The 14,687-nt window shown below is 52.7% G+C and overlaps 1 protein-coding gene across 1 annotated transcript; it reads left to right on the top strand.

Annotated features, from left to right (window-relative positions):
• Positions 1 to 3,073: 3,073 nt before the first annotated feature.
• PTGES3L (prostaglandin E synthase 3 like) lies at positions 3,074 to 14,595 on the top strand. The gene is made up of 8 exons (XM_090044065.1): positions 3,074 to 3,227; positions 5,381 to 5,494; positions 5,652 to 5,718; positions 6,774 to 6,872; positions 7,659 to 7,748; positions 12,865 to 12,921; positions 13,633 to 13,662; positions 14,355 to 14,595. Exons 1-7 carry the CDS (start codon positions 3,220 to 3,222, stop codon positions 13,642 to 13,644), a joined length of 447 nt encoding a protein of 148 aa, XP_089900191.1. The 5' UTR covers positions 3,074 to 3,219; the 3' UTR covers positions 13,645 to 13,662; positions 14,355 to 14,595.
• The last annotated feature ends 92 nt before the right edge of the window (positions 14,596 to 14,687 follow it).

Below are 14,687 nucleotides of genomic sequence, written 5' to 3'. Positions count from 1 at the left end.
GGGAAGCCTGGAATGGAGGGGTGAAGGGGAGCATCTCCTTGTGAACACAGCAACTTATCACAGGAACTCATCAGTGATGAGGAGAGACTGCGCACAGGTGACAAGAATGGGACAGCATGGGTAGCCAGTTTGTAAATGGGATGCACTTGGAGTTCTGAAGTTGTTTCTTTAGCAAATGTCCTGCAGAGATCCAGGCCTTGCAAAATCATGTCAAATTTAAATTCATCTATCCATTAGTGCGATGGTGGAGCTTGTAGGGGCTCCTTTTCTCAGCAGTGGTCACTATTCTGAGCTGAGGAGAAGCTGTTTTGCCTCTGGAACCTGTTAGGAGCCTTAATTTGGCCACAGTAGGGTATTAGAGGGGATGTCCAACTGAATGACACGGCAAATATCTGGACACATTTTTGCCATTGTCTACCATCATGATACTGATATTTGCACTTTTGTAGCTTAGGGGCCCTTTCCAGCGATTATTGCCATAATTTTGGCAGGCAAATCACAGAATGAAAAGTAGGTCTGGAAGGGACCTTCAGAGGTCATCTAATCCAATCCCTTGCCAGAGGCAGAATCATCCCTAACCAGACTATTGTATATAAATCCATTGTCTAACTTACCAGTAAAACTATAGCGTCAACCCTGACATCACCACAAGGCATAACACCTTCACTTGTCACAAGTACGGTATGGTGACAACAGTGGCCAATGTCCTGCTGCTGCAAGGGTTGTTAAAATATACTCGAAAGATCCAAGGAAGAGGGCCATCCCCCTGCTACAGAGGAAGGCAAAAACTCCCACACTCTGTACCTGTCTAACCATGGGGTAAAATTTCTTCCTGACTCCAAATACATTGATTGGTCTCATCCTGAGCAGAGGGACAAGATCTTCTAGCCAGAAACCTCTATATTTAAGTTTCAGCAGGAGCATTGGCTTACGTCAGTCAAAATTACCAGTCTCGGATGCAGCCAACACCCAGTGCTTCCCTGGACTGTGAAAAAGCATCCCTCTGACAAGTGTAGCAACACAAGGGGAAAAAAATTCCTTCCTGGCCCCATGTGACAACCAGTAAAGCCCAGAAACATGGGTAATAGTCACAGTAGAAAACAGGCATACCTACTCCTAAATCAGGTCGAGCAAAATATGGCCCATTGGCTGGATCCAGCCCACCAAAGGATTTTTGGCTGGTCCCTTGGCCCTAGCCAGCCCAGGCACAGGGGCAGCTCAGGCCATGGCATGTGCAGCCAGACCCACTGCTCCTGGCCACACAGTGAGACCAGGGAGGCGAGGAGGCCAGACTTGCTTCCCAGCATTCCCACAGTGGTAGCTCCTTCCAGCTGCCACTGACAGTCTCAGCCACCACCCCCAGACCCAGCCCTACTGCTTCCTGGCCTAGGCACCCAGTCCCTCTGCCCCACATCCACTGCAGGTGCAAGTGGGCAGGGTCTCCATGGAGACCAACCTAGGGCCCTCACAAGCAGGGCAGATGGGATGGGGCCTGCAGGTGGGTGGGGAGCAGTGTCCAGGAGCGGGATGGGCAGGTGGGGCCAGGGCCATGGCTGGGATCAGGATCGGATTCATGGGGCAATGACAGCAGGGGTCCACATGCCCCTGCATGGGCGCTGATTCCACAGGCAGGGGCCTGCCGGGAGCGGATTGTGGCTTTGCCCCAGGCCCCGGCTATCATGGTCCTGCAATTCCAGTCCCAGCCTTGGCCTTGGCAATGCCCGGCGCATCCCACTTCTGGATGCCACTCCCTGCCTGCCTGCAGCCTCATCCCATGCGTCTGGCCACACAGCCTGCCTGCGCAAGGTCCTGCCCAGTCTCCAAGGAGACCCTGGAATCACCGGCTGTGACAGCGCAGGGCTGGGGCCTGGGGCAGGGATGAGATCTGTACTTTTCATCCCCAGTGGCCATCACAGGGGCAGTTGTGGCTCTGCTCTGAGTCCCAGCCCCATGCTGTCATCACCCAGCAATCCCAGTTCCAGCCCCAGCCCTGCCTGCCCACCCCACTCCTGGATATTTAGGGAGTTTAGATGAGCTGTTGGGGGGCAGGGGGGTGCTGACAACTCACCAAAACTCCCTAAGTGGCCCTCTGGCACAAATAATTGCCCATCCCTGACCAACACTTGTCCAACTTCTTGCACACCTCCAATGATGGAGACTGCACAGCTTCCCTGGGCAGCCTATTCCATAACCTCCCTGCTCTATCCGTGAAGAAATGTTTCCCGATACCCAGTCTACTTTGCTGTAACTTTAAGCCAATGATCTGCACACTCTGCTGTCTGCAGCAATAGGAAATTTTTTCCCTCTTTATAGCAACCCTTCAGATATCTGAAGATTTCTATCATGTCCTTCCTTCAGATATTTGAAGATTTCTATCATGTTTCTTCTCTTAAGTGCCTGTCCTGCAAGCTGAACATGCCCTTTTTCCTTCAGCCTTTCCTCATGTGACTTGCCTTCCAAGCCCTTTATCATTTTGGTCACCTGCCAAAACAGGGAGCTTAAAACGGCCAAGTAAAGAGCAGAGAGAGACTATCAGATCCTGTGTCTGGCACCTAATGCTTCTTTACTTCTACATGTGTCTCTCTTTCTTCCCACATGCTTTTTCACCGGGGAAAACAGCAAAGTAGGGTGCTTTGGCGGGCTGTTTGCATTCACATGCTTGGCTCCCTATGCTTCCTTTACACTGTAGGGGCAGGCAATTATTTTGGACCGAGGGCCGCATACTGAGTTTTGGCAAGCCATCGAGGGCTGCATGACAGGCAGGCAGGGGCAGATAACTATTCATTTCCTACACTTTTTAGGGGCCCCACAGAATGGATTTTGCCTACCCCTCCCTTATAGCGAGCCCAGGGTACAAAACCGACTTAACCAGGGCTGGGATTATCCTCGGAGCAGCGTTGCCATCTACTGCCAAAGTGCCGGCACGGGCTCAGAAGTATCCGTGACGGAAAGCTGGCGGGGGCACTGCCCATCCTCCCGTCCAACGCCCGCTCCCCCTTCTGACCCCGTCCCGGCTCCCGGGGGCGCCATCTCCCCCTTGCCCTCCCTCCCCCTGTGGTGCAGAGCCGCAGGCAAACAACTTCCTCCGGGGCGCGGGCTTCCCCGGCCCCGCGGGGCGGCTGCCCGGGCCGGCGCTGACGGGCGCTGACAGGTGGGCGGGTGCTGCCCGCGGGGCCCAGAATAGCGGCGGCCCGGCGCCGCCCCGCAGCGAGCCCGGCCATGGCGAGGTGAGTGCAGGCGGCCGCCCCCCGCGCCGGAGCTCTCTGCATTGCACTGAGGCACCAGGACCCCCTCTTCCCCCAGCCGGGCCTTCGCCCCCTCCCCGGGCTCCCGGAGCCCCAGCCAGCGCCACTGCCGGCGGGGCCGTGCCCCCTCCCCCCGCAAAGGCCTGGAAAATGTGCGGTTGGAAACGCTCCAGCAAGGGTGGCCGTCCTGAGGACAGTCCGGAGTGCTGCTACTCTGTCCTTTGTTAATACGAAACCCTGTGCCTTTATGTCCCCTGTTTTTCTCTTCAAGTAGGGTGACCATCATAGAGGACAGTCCGGTTGTTCTCTGGCAACCCAACGCCTTGGTGTCCTCTGTTTTTCCTCTTGAAAAAATAGTCTTAATTTCCAGGTTTGACTTGGGTATCTGGCAATGTAAGCAAACATCCTGTATCACTGGAAAATAGAGACAGCCATTTCTAAAACACGGGGTTTCCCTTCCCCCTGAAACATGTCTGCTACATCCAGAAACACAACTGTACATGTTTTTTGAGCACAAAACTCTCGGAGAGAAAAATAGAGGATGTAAAGGTGTCCGGTTTCATATCGACAGAGGACAGAGTAGCCAACAACAACAATGTCCCCAGAGATGGCCACTCTGACTTCAGCTTTGCAAGGAGAGTGCCCTGCCTGGCCACTGGCACACCACGCCAGAGCAGCGTCTGGCCCAGCCCCAGCAGGACCCAGGGGAATGGTCACCACCCTTTAGCAAGACTCCACTGTGACGTGTGCCAACCGCCCTGCAGTCATTTGGCCCTGGCTGTGACCCTAGCCCGGGCTCTGGCCCTGCTGAGAAGGCTCAGGAAACTGCCATGGCATCGTGGGAATTTGCTTACCCAAGCATCAGCTCTGGTTATTTACAGCCCTCCTGCCTTCAGGAAACAGCTGGAAAGGTGGAAAGAGAGCTGAAGTTGGGTTTTGGTCAGCTGAAGAGTGTACATAGCAAGGGGCCAATCCTAGAATATTGCAGCCATCTCTTTTTGGGGCTGGCCTTTGTGATTTAGCAAGGCAGGATAAATTTGCACCTAACAGATTAGCTAAACCAGAGATACAGAAGTTTGTGTAAGTACCAGCTTGCTTCATCGGATGCTATGACAAAGACAGTCCCTCCATAGCCTCTAGTGAAATTAGCTGTTGCTTATGAAAGCTCATGCATTTCTGCTGTAGTTAGTCAGAGAGAGGTAATGAATTTGTTCTGAATCAGTACAAAACCCTGCAAATTAAACTGTGGCCTGGAGCAGCACTGGTAGAGCTCTCTACCCTTCTGCTTAGTGAGAAAGGTGTTTTTCCAGTGTTTTCTTCATAATTCCCACCCCTAGTGGCCTCTGCCTGGCTACCCTAAAACTGTGGTTCTCAACCTTTTTTTGTACCAGGATCCATTTGTAAACATTGATGGCCCATCTTGACCCAGCGCCCCTCATTACCAACCCACTGCTCCCCCCCCAGCCCCCAGTGTGTGGGGTAGGGGAGGGTATGTTTGGGGGATTGGGATCCCAAGCAGCCCCTTGCAGGCTTGAACTCTCCCAGCCCGCAAGGGAAAAGCCAGTTTCCCAAGTTTTTTTCCTTTAAAGGAGAATCTATTTTTAAAGTTTGTTCACAACCCTTTCATATATACTTGTGGCCCACTTTTGAGTTGCAACCCACAGGCTGAGAAATGCTGCTCTAAAGAACTCTGGTAGGTGTTGCGACTGTACTTCAGTGAGCAGTTATGCTTAGTAAGGGCCACTGCAGCCTTTCAGGACAAGCAGCGTGATAATTTCACTTCCAGAATCATGGGCCCTGTGCTTCCAAGAGCTGCTTTAGATCATGAATCTAGCAGAAGCTCCAGCCACATCCTTTTACCAGGATAAAACTGTACTTTCTGGTTTTATTTGCCGAATCTGTGCCTGTTTCCTGCATGCCTGGAACACAGTCTCTTTTCCCATCTCTCTCCCTCTCTTTGTTCCTGCCTGGCAATCTGCTGGTCCAGATAGGTGTAATGGAGACCGTTTATCCCTGTTTTGATGACCCTGCTTTATATGCAGCTTATTCCTTTAGGATACAGGGGGCCAAAATGTGTGAAAGGTGTTAACTCTGCCTGTTGGAATTCATCCCTTAATAGTCTTGTGTTTCTCAAGGCAACCTGCCAAAACACTGTGGTATGACCGCCCGCGGTATGTTTTTCTGGAGTTCTGCGTGGAAGACAGCATTGACGTCAAAGCTGACATCCAGGACTATCGGGTGATATTCAGGTGAGCTGCCCACTCTGCTGCAGACCCTGCATCAAGTGCTCAGTGACCAGCCCAAACCCCGAGCCATGCAGGCCAGCATGAAGGATTGATCCCCTTGCAGAGCATTACCATCGTGGCCAACACCTCATGCTGAGGCACTGTGCTTGTGTTTTGGCAGCTGCAAAAATGCGGATGGTGTGGAGTTCTACAATGAAATCAACTTCTATGCCAGAGTGAATTCCAAGGTGAGATCCTGCTCCAGAATCAAGACTCCTACCCTGTATGTGCAGGTCCTTCAGGCCTTGTGCCTTCCAAGACATGGGGTTTATGACAGCCCAAAGTGGGTCTGTTTGGAGTAGGTTGTAGTTTACATCTATTGTTGCAGTTGTGGGTTGTAGTTTGCAAGGCTGTTGCATTCCAGCACTCAGGCAAAGAGGCAATCCCTGACACCCATCCTTCCCAAATTGTTCAGTGCTTGGGGCTTGAGCTGCACACCTGGTGAAGCGTTTCCTTAGTGTTACTACACCGCTAATCTTACTCAGCCTTTCCCAGAATCAATGTTTTGTTGTGGCCTGTGGTCACTGAGGACTCTTTGACCATGTAATGAATCAGAGGACCCCAAAACACTGAGTGGCATGGAGGAAATGATTTGCACTAGCAGGGTTTTGCCAGGAAAGCCCCCAGTCATTCTAGGTTTCTCCCCAGAGGCTAGAGCTCCCATGCTTTGGAAGGGAATTCCTTTCAGAGTTGTACCTCAATTCAAGCATGCACTGCCGGGGAAGGATGAGCCTGCATGTTTCAGACTCCAGTACAAACAAGTGAAGTCTGCACCTGTCAGCTGGGAGCATCGCATCTTGCCAGCCTATACAGAGGCCTGGTGTAATAGATGACATAGCATAAAACCATGCCATGGGTTTTTGGAGCAGACTGGAAGCCAAACATGGCCTGTATGGCCCTAGAATGCTACTGCAGCTGTGCTGTCCCTAGAGATCTAAGATGAGGTTCAAAAAAGACTCTTGCTCTGCCCCTGACTTGCTGTGCAACCTTGGAAAAGGTACTCCCCTTTCCATGCCTGTTTCTGATTCATAAAATGAGAGCACTGGGAAATAATGGGTTAATGAGACACTGTAGTGATGGTATAGTTGGTATAGTTGTTTGTTGGGAAGGCACAAGTAATAGCTCTGGTTGTATGCAAAGAAGGTGGATTAGTGATGACCTCTGGGGTTTCCCTCACATCCCAGCATACCCCAGAGTTCACATGGCCATTTCAGGCAAGACTCACAGATCTGTTCCCTGGCAGGACTCACAGAATAAGCGCTCTGGTCGGTCCATCACCTGCTTCATGAGGAAGTGGAAGGAGAAGGTGGCATGGCCACGCCTCACCAAGGAGAACATCAAGGTGGGTTTGCTCCTTGGCAGATGCATGCCCAAACAGCTGGGTCACTTGTTTCCTCTGGAGTTATGTTCCCCCTGTTACAAGCTCCCCTGTCCCCTGAGTGCTATATTCAGCACAGTGAGCATTGCCAGGGTGGGTAGAAGAGTAACTTCAGCTATTCTGTGGCATGGCATACTAGGATTTCTGCCCCAGTTAGTGCTGGCAAGAGATGCCAGCTCTCTGGCTCCTAGAGACTGAGATTCTGTGACTAATGCAGTTATAACACCAAGAGCCCAAGCATCTCCCACTCTCTGTGCCTGCCTCAGCCCCAAATAAAGACAGTCCCTCACTGTTGATAGAAGAGTTCAGAGTCCTGATTCTCTGGGAAGGGCTCATCTGTTGTATATGTCTACAGTGCTCATCACAATAAGGCTCTGATGCTTGATGACTCTGGCTTCTAGGCATTGCAGCAGTACAGATAACAAGATACAGTACAAGAATAATCATGGTCTCCATGCTGGCACTGCTGAACAGCCCTAGCTTATAGCAATGACTTTTGAGCGCTACTGGTCTGGGCCAAATTGCACAAGTGCCTTTGGCATGGAAAGACTCTATATCCTTCTCTCAAGCCCAGTCCTATGACTTTGGAACAGGTGGAAAGCCAGTGCCCTTGGAAGGCAAACGCACCCCTCTACCCATTCCTCTGAGCGAAGTAGTTTCCCACCAAGACAAAGCTCTCCATTTCACTGTTGCCGTGTTCACTGCTATGCCACCCTCAAAGATGATACACTTTCTTCTGCTTGCTTGCAGCCAGCCTGGCTATTTGTGGACTTTGATAACTGGAGGGACTGGGAAGGAGATGAGGAGGTGGAGAAAGCCATGGTTGAGGAGTATGCAGAGGTGAGTCTCATATTACCAAGATTATTTGGACCTGACCAGTAAGGTGCAGCCTCACAAGTGCCACCCAGGACCCAAGGCCTCACTCTGAGCCCCTACTGTCCCTGAAGCCACAGGGTCTGGCTGTGACCCCCCTCACACATGCTCTCAGCCCTGCTCCTTCTCCACCAGGACTTGGGTCCCTGAAGCAAATAAAATTCTCTGCCTCTCCCCACTTTCAGCATCCCCCATTTGGTGCTCAGTGGCAACCCCCACTCCCTCCCCCCACTTTCAGCAGGATTTTCCCCAGGGCACTAATTGTGGTAATTATCCCACTAGGTGCAGAAAGAGGGGACCCACCCACTCCTACCACTGTCAATGACCCAAGGGTTGAGGAAGCCCCAGAGCTGCTTCTGCCTTGCTCCTACTGGGGGGTGGGGGCTATGGGAAACATCTGTGTGGGGTGCTGGGCTTGGTTAGGGAAAGTGGGGGTCAATGGATTTCCCTATTCCTGCACCTGCTCCCTGCTCAGTAACCATAAAGCCAATTTATCTTTGCCAAGTACTGCACTACCTTGCCTTATAAACTTGCTGCTAGCTAGAGAGGGAAATGAAGAGAGATATCAGTGGGGGTATTTGTGGATGACTCAGTATCTCCAGTGGCTGGTTCTAAGCAGAAAACCACTTCAAAATGTTGTTGCAGGCAGAACTGGAGAGATGAGGCATGGGGCCTTGTCCATAACAAGAAATAGCTTTTAATCAGTAGGTGGTGTTGGCTTTTGGGAAGAGGAGGAACCAGGCAACAAGAGCAGTAGGAGATGTACTGCTCTCTACCAACATCTTTATATAGCCCCATTACAATCTGAGCACTTCATAGATGTTGATGCATGAGTCTCATCTCACTGGGTATGTCTACATATGCTATTAATGTGCTGAAAGCTTACTGTGCAGTAAGCTTTCCCTGAGAGCACCTCTATGTATGTGCCAGCCAGGGCCATGTCAGTACAAGGCTACTCCTGCCCTGCTATGCTCCCATACGGCTGCCAGGGGGAACGCTAGGTTTCCCCAGCTGGCAGGGGATCAGGCCTAGGCTGGTGCGGGGCATGTTGGGGGAGCTACTTATGATTAATTGCTCCCAGGCAGGGATCTACATGCGCAGGGTCTCAGAAGTAGATTTGCCACTCCTGGCAGCATCTTCTCCTGCCCCTGCTAGCCCTGCAGCAGCCCCCTGCAGCAGCCAGGGGGACCTCTAGGCTCCCCCTGGGTTGTAGCCCAGGGGCTGGCAGGGAGCATAAGGCCAAGAGATAGCTGTCTCCTGGCAGGGGCTGGGACATTGCTCCCTGCCCCCAGGGGTCTGTCTGCTGCTTGCAGCAGGGACAATGTCCCCCTGCCCCAGCAGCATGAAGCTTCTGGCCCCAGCTCCCTGTTCAAGGGCAGGGGACTTGGAAAGAGCTGCAAGGGAGAGGCAGGTCCCAGCCCCCTGCCCCAATCTGCCAGTGGGGCAGCTAGCAGCCCCAGGCTGGGCAGGGATTCCCCATCCAGCCAGGGGCTCCCTGCTAGCTGCCCCACTCAATCAGGGCATGAAGCTGGGACCTGTCCCTGATTTGGACAGTTCCCAGCCCCGCTCCATGATTATGGATTAGCAGGGAGGGGGCTGTAGAGCCTGTTAGCTGCCCAGCTCTGATCCTGGGTGGGGAACAGGCTTCCCAGCCCCAGCCAGCAGGGACCTCCCAGCGTTATCTGATCAGGAGCAGGGGCTGGGAGATCTTTATCAGTCAGGCACCAGCAGAGATCATAGAATCATAGAAGTAGGGTCGGAAGGGACCTTGTAGATCTTCAAGTCTGACCCCCTGCCTGGGCAGGAGAAAAACTGGGCTCAAATGAGTCCAGCCAGGTAGGCATCAAGCCTCTTCGACTCCCAGGGTAGGAGCCAGCACCACTTCCCTTGGAAGTTGGTTCCAGATCCTAGCTGCCCTGACATTGAAGTAGTTCTTACGGATGTCTAATCTAAACCTACTCTCTAACAACTTATGACTGTTATTCCTTGTTATGCCAGGGGGCACTAGGGGAAACAATGTCTCTCCCAAACCCTTCTGGTCCCCCCTAGTGAGTTTATAGACGGTCACCAGGTCCCCCCTCAGCCTTCTCTTGTGAAGGCTGAACAGGTTCAGGTCCTGCAGTCTCTCACTGTAAGGTCTGCCCTGTTGTCCCCAGATCATTGAGTGGCCCTCCTCTGGACCCTCTCAATGTTGTCCACATCCCTCCTGAAATGGGGTGCACAGAACTGGACACAGTACTCCAGCTGTGGCCTGACCAGTGCTGCATAGAGGGAGAGAATCACCTCCTTGGCCCTGCTAGAGATGCACCTGTGGATGCATGACAAGGTGCGGTTAGCCCTGCCAACTGTGACCTCGCATTGTCAGCCCATGTTCATCTTGGAGTCAATAACGACTCCAAGATCCCTTTCTGCCTCCATGCTCTCAAGAAGGGAGTTTCCCATCTTATAAGCGTGCTGCTGGTTACTATTGCCCAAGTGCAGCACCCTGCACTTGTCAGTATTGAAACGCACCCTGTTTTTGTTAGCCCACCCCTGCAACCTATCCAGGTCTTGCTGCAGTCTTTCCCTCCCTACTAGCGTGCTCACCTCACCCCAAATTTTGGTATCATCAGCAAATTCAAACAGGTTACTTTTCACCCCGTCGTCCAAATAGCTGATAAAGAAATTGAACAGCGCAGGCCCAAGGACCAAGCCCTGGGGGACTCCGCTGCCCACTTCCCCCCAGATCGAATATGACCCATCCACCAGCACCCTCTGAGTACGGCCCTTCAGCCAATCTGCAATCTGTCTGACTGCATAGGCATCAATGCCACAGTCACCTAGTTTTTTAATGAGGATGGGGTGGGAGACGGTGTCAAAGGCCTTGCTGAAGTCCAGAAAGACTATATCCATGGCGACACCTGCATCCAGTGCTTTTGTGACCTGATCATAAAAGGCAATCAGGTTGGTCTGATATGACCTACCCCTAATGAAACCGTGCTGGTTGCCTTTGAGCATCATCCTTGAAGCCGGCCCATCACAGATGTGCTCCTTGGGGATCTTCTCAAAGAGTTTCCCTAAGATTGAGGTAAGACTGATGGGCCTATAGTTACCTGGGTCCTCCCTCCTCCCTTTTTTAAAGATGGGGACCATATTGGCTATCTTCCAGTCATCCAGCACCTGGCCCGAACACCACGAGCGCTCGTAAAGCCATGCCAAGGGCCCTGCAATAACCCCTGCTAGCTCCCTCAACACCCTGGGGTGGAGAGTATCTGGACCCGCTGATTTGAACATGTCCAGCCCCTCCAGAAGCTCTCTAACCCGGTCCTCCCCAACCTGAGGTCTGGAGGCGTTCCCCTCGAGTCCGTCTTCCATCGCGGTGGAGAAGTCCCAGTCCCTGCACAAGAAAACAGAGGTGAAGAATTGGTTAAAGAGGTCTGCTTTCTCCTCTGGCGCAACCACCAGATTGCCCAGCGTTTCTTGCAGGGGCCCCACGCTTCCCAGTGCTTTCTTCATCCTCCCTATATATTTGAAAAAGGACTTTTTATTATCTTTGATTTTGGATGCAAGTCCTAGCTGTATGTCCGCCTTAGTTTTCCTGACAGCCCCCTCTACAGGCCCGAGCAGAGGAGGTATACTCCTCTTTGGAGATAGCACCCCCCTTCCACCGGTTGTATGCTGCCTTTTTGGCAGTCAGGCATTCCCAGACGCCATTGGTGAACCAGGGGGGCTTTTGGGCACTCTTGCCCCCCTTGCTTCTTGTTGGGATGGTCACCCCTTGGGCCCTGAGTATCGTCTCCTTAAGGAACAACCACTCATCTTGGGCACGGAGCTCCCCTGCTCTCAAGAACCCCAGCGCCTCTCCCACTAATCTCCTCAACTCATTGACGCTGGCCCTCTTGAAGTCAAGGGCTACTGCCTTGCTGCAGGCCCTTGACACCCTGCGCTGGATGGTGAATTCCAGCAAGTGATGATCGCTATCACTCAGGTAGTCAAGGACCTGGAGGCCCCTTACCAGGTCGTCGCCTGTGGCCAGGACCAGGTCCAACAGGGCATTTCTTCTGGTGGGACTGTGCACCTCCTGACTTAAGTGGAGGTCCTGTATCTCCGCCAGGAACCTCCTGGAACGGTCCAACCTGGCAGATGTCTGGGTAATTTAAATCACCCATGACAACTACATCCCTTGCCTTAAGTGCCTCTGCAAGCTGGTCCAAAAATTCCTGGTCCAGCTCCTCCCCTTGGTTGCAGGGTCTGTAGTAGACCCCCACCGTTAAATCCCTCTCCCCACAGCCCCCTTGTATCTTAAGAGGGGTGCTCCAAGTTCATTCCTGTGGTTAGGGCTGCCACCACACCAACCAACGCTGCTTGAGTAGGTATAGGCCACCATGTGCTCCATATCCCAGGAATGGGACCAGAGCTGAAGCCAGAGCCACAACTGAGAGTAAATAGGGTAAACAGGAGTGGGGGTAGTGGCTGGGGGGAGCAATTGGTGAGGGGTCACGCATCCAGGGGGAAGGGATGGTGGGGGGTCAAACCATTTGACTCCTTTACTGCCTGCCCCCCTGACAGTTCTTTCCCCACTGTAGCAGTGGGGAGGACAAATTTAAGATGACTTTCCAATAATTATATTCTAGACATGGAAAATTATAACACATTTATCATTTTTCCATGTATGGGGAGGTCATCTTAAATTCGAAGTTGTCTTGGATTCAGGTCAGTGTGGTACTAGATCTATCTTGGGATTCAGGTAAATATGGTATTAACCATGTACTTGCCCATCACAGCAGTGGCAAAGCATTGGCAATGCCCTCGTCTCCCCTGCCTTTTACCTGTGTACATAATAGGACATTGTTGGTGTTTCAAGTATTGTTTCTTGTAGCTGCATGTGAGGGCTTGAAATGATTTTTTGGGTGAATTCCTTTGGTTACCAATTGCCTGTAAACATAGGGAATGGGGACTTGATGGCCCAGGAGACTCCGTGTGTTCCCTTAAGGTATAATTTCATGGGGTCTGGAAGGTACTACCAGGGGAGAGAGACTACATCCCTCTCACCTTCAGCCTGGTTTTTATTCTTTATTCTCATGACCGTTTGTTTCCCATCCAGCTCCTGCAGAAGGTCACACATAAAGGCCCTCCCCCTGCAATGGATGACCTTGATGATGTAAGTACCTCTGAGGCACTATGTTATAGCTGGCAAGAACTCTTTCCCTCTGGCTCTCTCTTTCCTCCCAGTGCCCAAGCCTCCTTTTGAACAGCTCCATCTTAGCCACCCTGTCAGGAGCCTCATCACAGCACAGAGTGAGCAGGCCAAATGTTTATGAGGCTAAAATTTCTCTGACCTCAAACCTGTGTTCTAATGCCAGCAGTGATAAACACATCTGCCAGGACAACCCTTGTTGCCTGGTGCAGTGAACAGGATGGGCACAGGCAGTACCTTAACTCCTGCTGCAGGGGCATGGGCAGGCAGGCTTCGTCATGCTTCCTGAGCCTGAGCAGGTGGCAGGTCCACCTAGGGTGGCACCCTGCTAGTGCCAGTGGCCCATGTCAGATGCTACAGAGGAAAGTTAAAACCATCACTTATGCACCTGACCAGACAGGCAGTGCTGCTCAGTGGGGCAGGATCGAGGGAAGTCCTTTCTGATCTGGTAGCCATTAGTTTGCACCCTGAAGCAAGTGACTGAAGCCTGTCCTTTACGGCTTCTTTTCGTGCTTCAGGTCCAATGTACATTTGAGGGTCCTGAAAAAATTGGAGAGCTTCAGCATTTCTCACTTGTCTGTCCACGTGCCATATAAATACTCTTTTGTTCCATTCTGTAGTAAGGGAAACGTTTGTCTTCCCAAATTCACCACTTGCATTTCTGTCTCTTTTCAGGATGACATTTAAAAAGCACAGATGGCGTTGGTAAGAACTGCCCGGAAAAATCTAGCTAGCCAATGCATTTCTATTACCTGGCAGGATGCATGCATGCAGACCTGCAGCTGGGGAATAGGATCAACATATGTAGCAGCCCTCACTGTGCTGGCAGTGCCCTCTGGGCTGGAACTGTGCCCAAACGATAACTGTTTTGGAGGACTTTTGAAATGCCAGCAAGGACTTTCTGCAGCTGTAACTTTCCACAGTGCAAGAGACTACAAAGCTGAAGGAAGGCTAGATAACTGGGATGATCTGGTTGGGGGTAGTCCTGCTGTAAGCAGGGGTTTAAACTAGATGTGACCTCCTGTGGTTCCTTCCAACCCTCATTTTCTCCAATTCTCAGGCCAATACTGGGGTTGTCTTATGACCTGGCTGCTGGCGTGGCATCGTTATGAGATGCCCTTGGTGAGCAGAAGCCATGCACACTCATGCTTTTGGCCCAGCAGATCTGGGGCAGCTCACTGGGTCCCTGCAAGTGCTGACAATGCTCCCTCTGTCCCAGCACCTGCCAGGGTCTCTGCTATGGGGCCTGCCCACGTCCCCTGCTGTCACCCTGAGGACCGGGGCGCCCAGCAACCCTGGCTCCTGCCCTCAGCCCCCACGCGAGGGCTCACTCGTCCCTTGAGATCCTGAGGGCGGGTGGAGCTGCGCGTCCCCTGACAGCCCTGCTCTTCCCACAGGGCGGCAGCAGCAGCCGCGACTGGTCCGACTCGAGGGAGGCGAGCTGCGACTGGCACTCGCGCCCTTCAGGCTTCGGCTCCTGCTGCAGCGTCACCAAGGGGAGGCTGGAAAAGCCCCGCGAGGCCCTGCACACTCGGCCCAAACCAGCCCGTCTACTCCCGAGGACACAGCTGCTCGGGCCGGAACCTCCGCCTCCCGGCCCCGCGGCGGCGACGCTAATAAAGGAGTGCTCAACTCGCAGCCGCGTCCATCGTTGTTCGGGGAGAGCGGGAGGGGTGCGCCCAGCGGCCGCGCACGCGCAGGCCGAGCGGAAGGAGACGGGTCCCTGCGCG

The sequence above is a fragment of the Crocodylus siamensis genome, chromosome 4 (assembly GCF_052110815.1).
Source record: "Crocodylus siamensis isolate JL-2025a chromosome 4, ASM5211081v1, whole genome shotgun sequence".
NCBI lineage: Eukaryota > Metazoa > Chordata > Crocodylia > Crocodylidae > Crocodylus > Crocodylus siamensis.
Note: the sequence above shows the minus strand (reverse complement) of the source record. Positions and strands in the feature narration are given on the sequence as shown.

What these genes read in the sequence shown, in the direction of transcription:
- PTGES3L (XM_090044065.1), top strand. An exon ending in ATGCCAGAGTGAATTCCAAG is followed by an intron (nt 5,719 to 6,773) that starts GTGAGATCCTGC and finishes GTTCCCTGGCAG; the next exon opens with GACTCACAGAATAAGCGCTC. An exon ending in TCACCAAGGAGAACATCAAG is followed by an intron (nt 6,873 to 7,658) that starts GTGGGTTTGCTC and finishes GCTTGCTTGCAG; the next exon opens with CCAGCCTGGCTATTTGTGGA.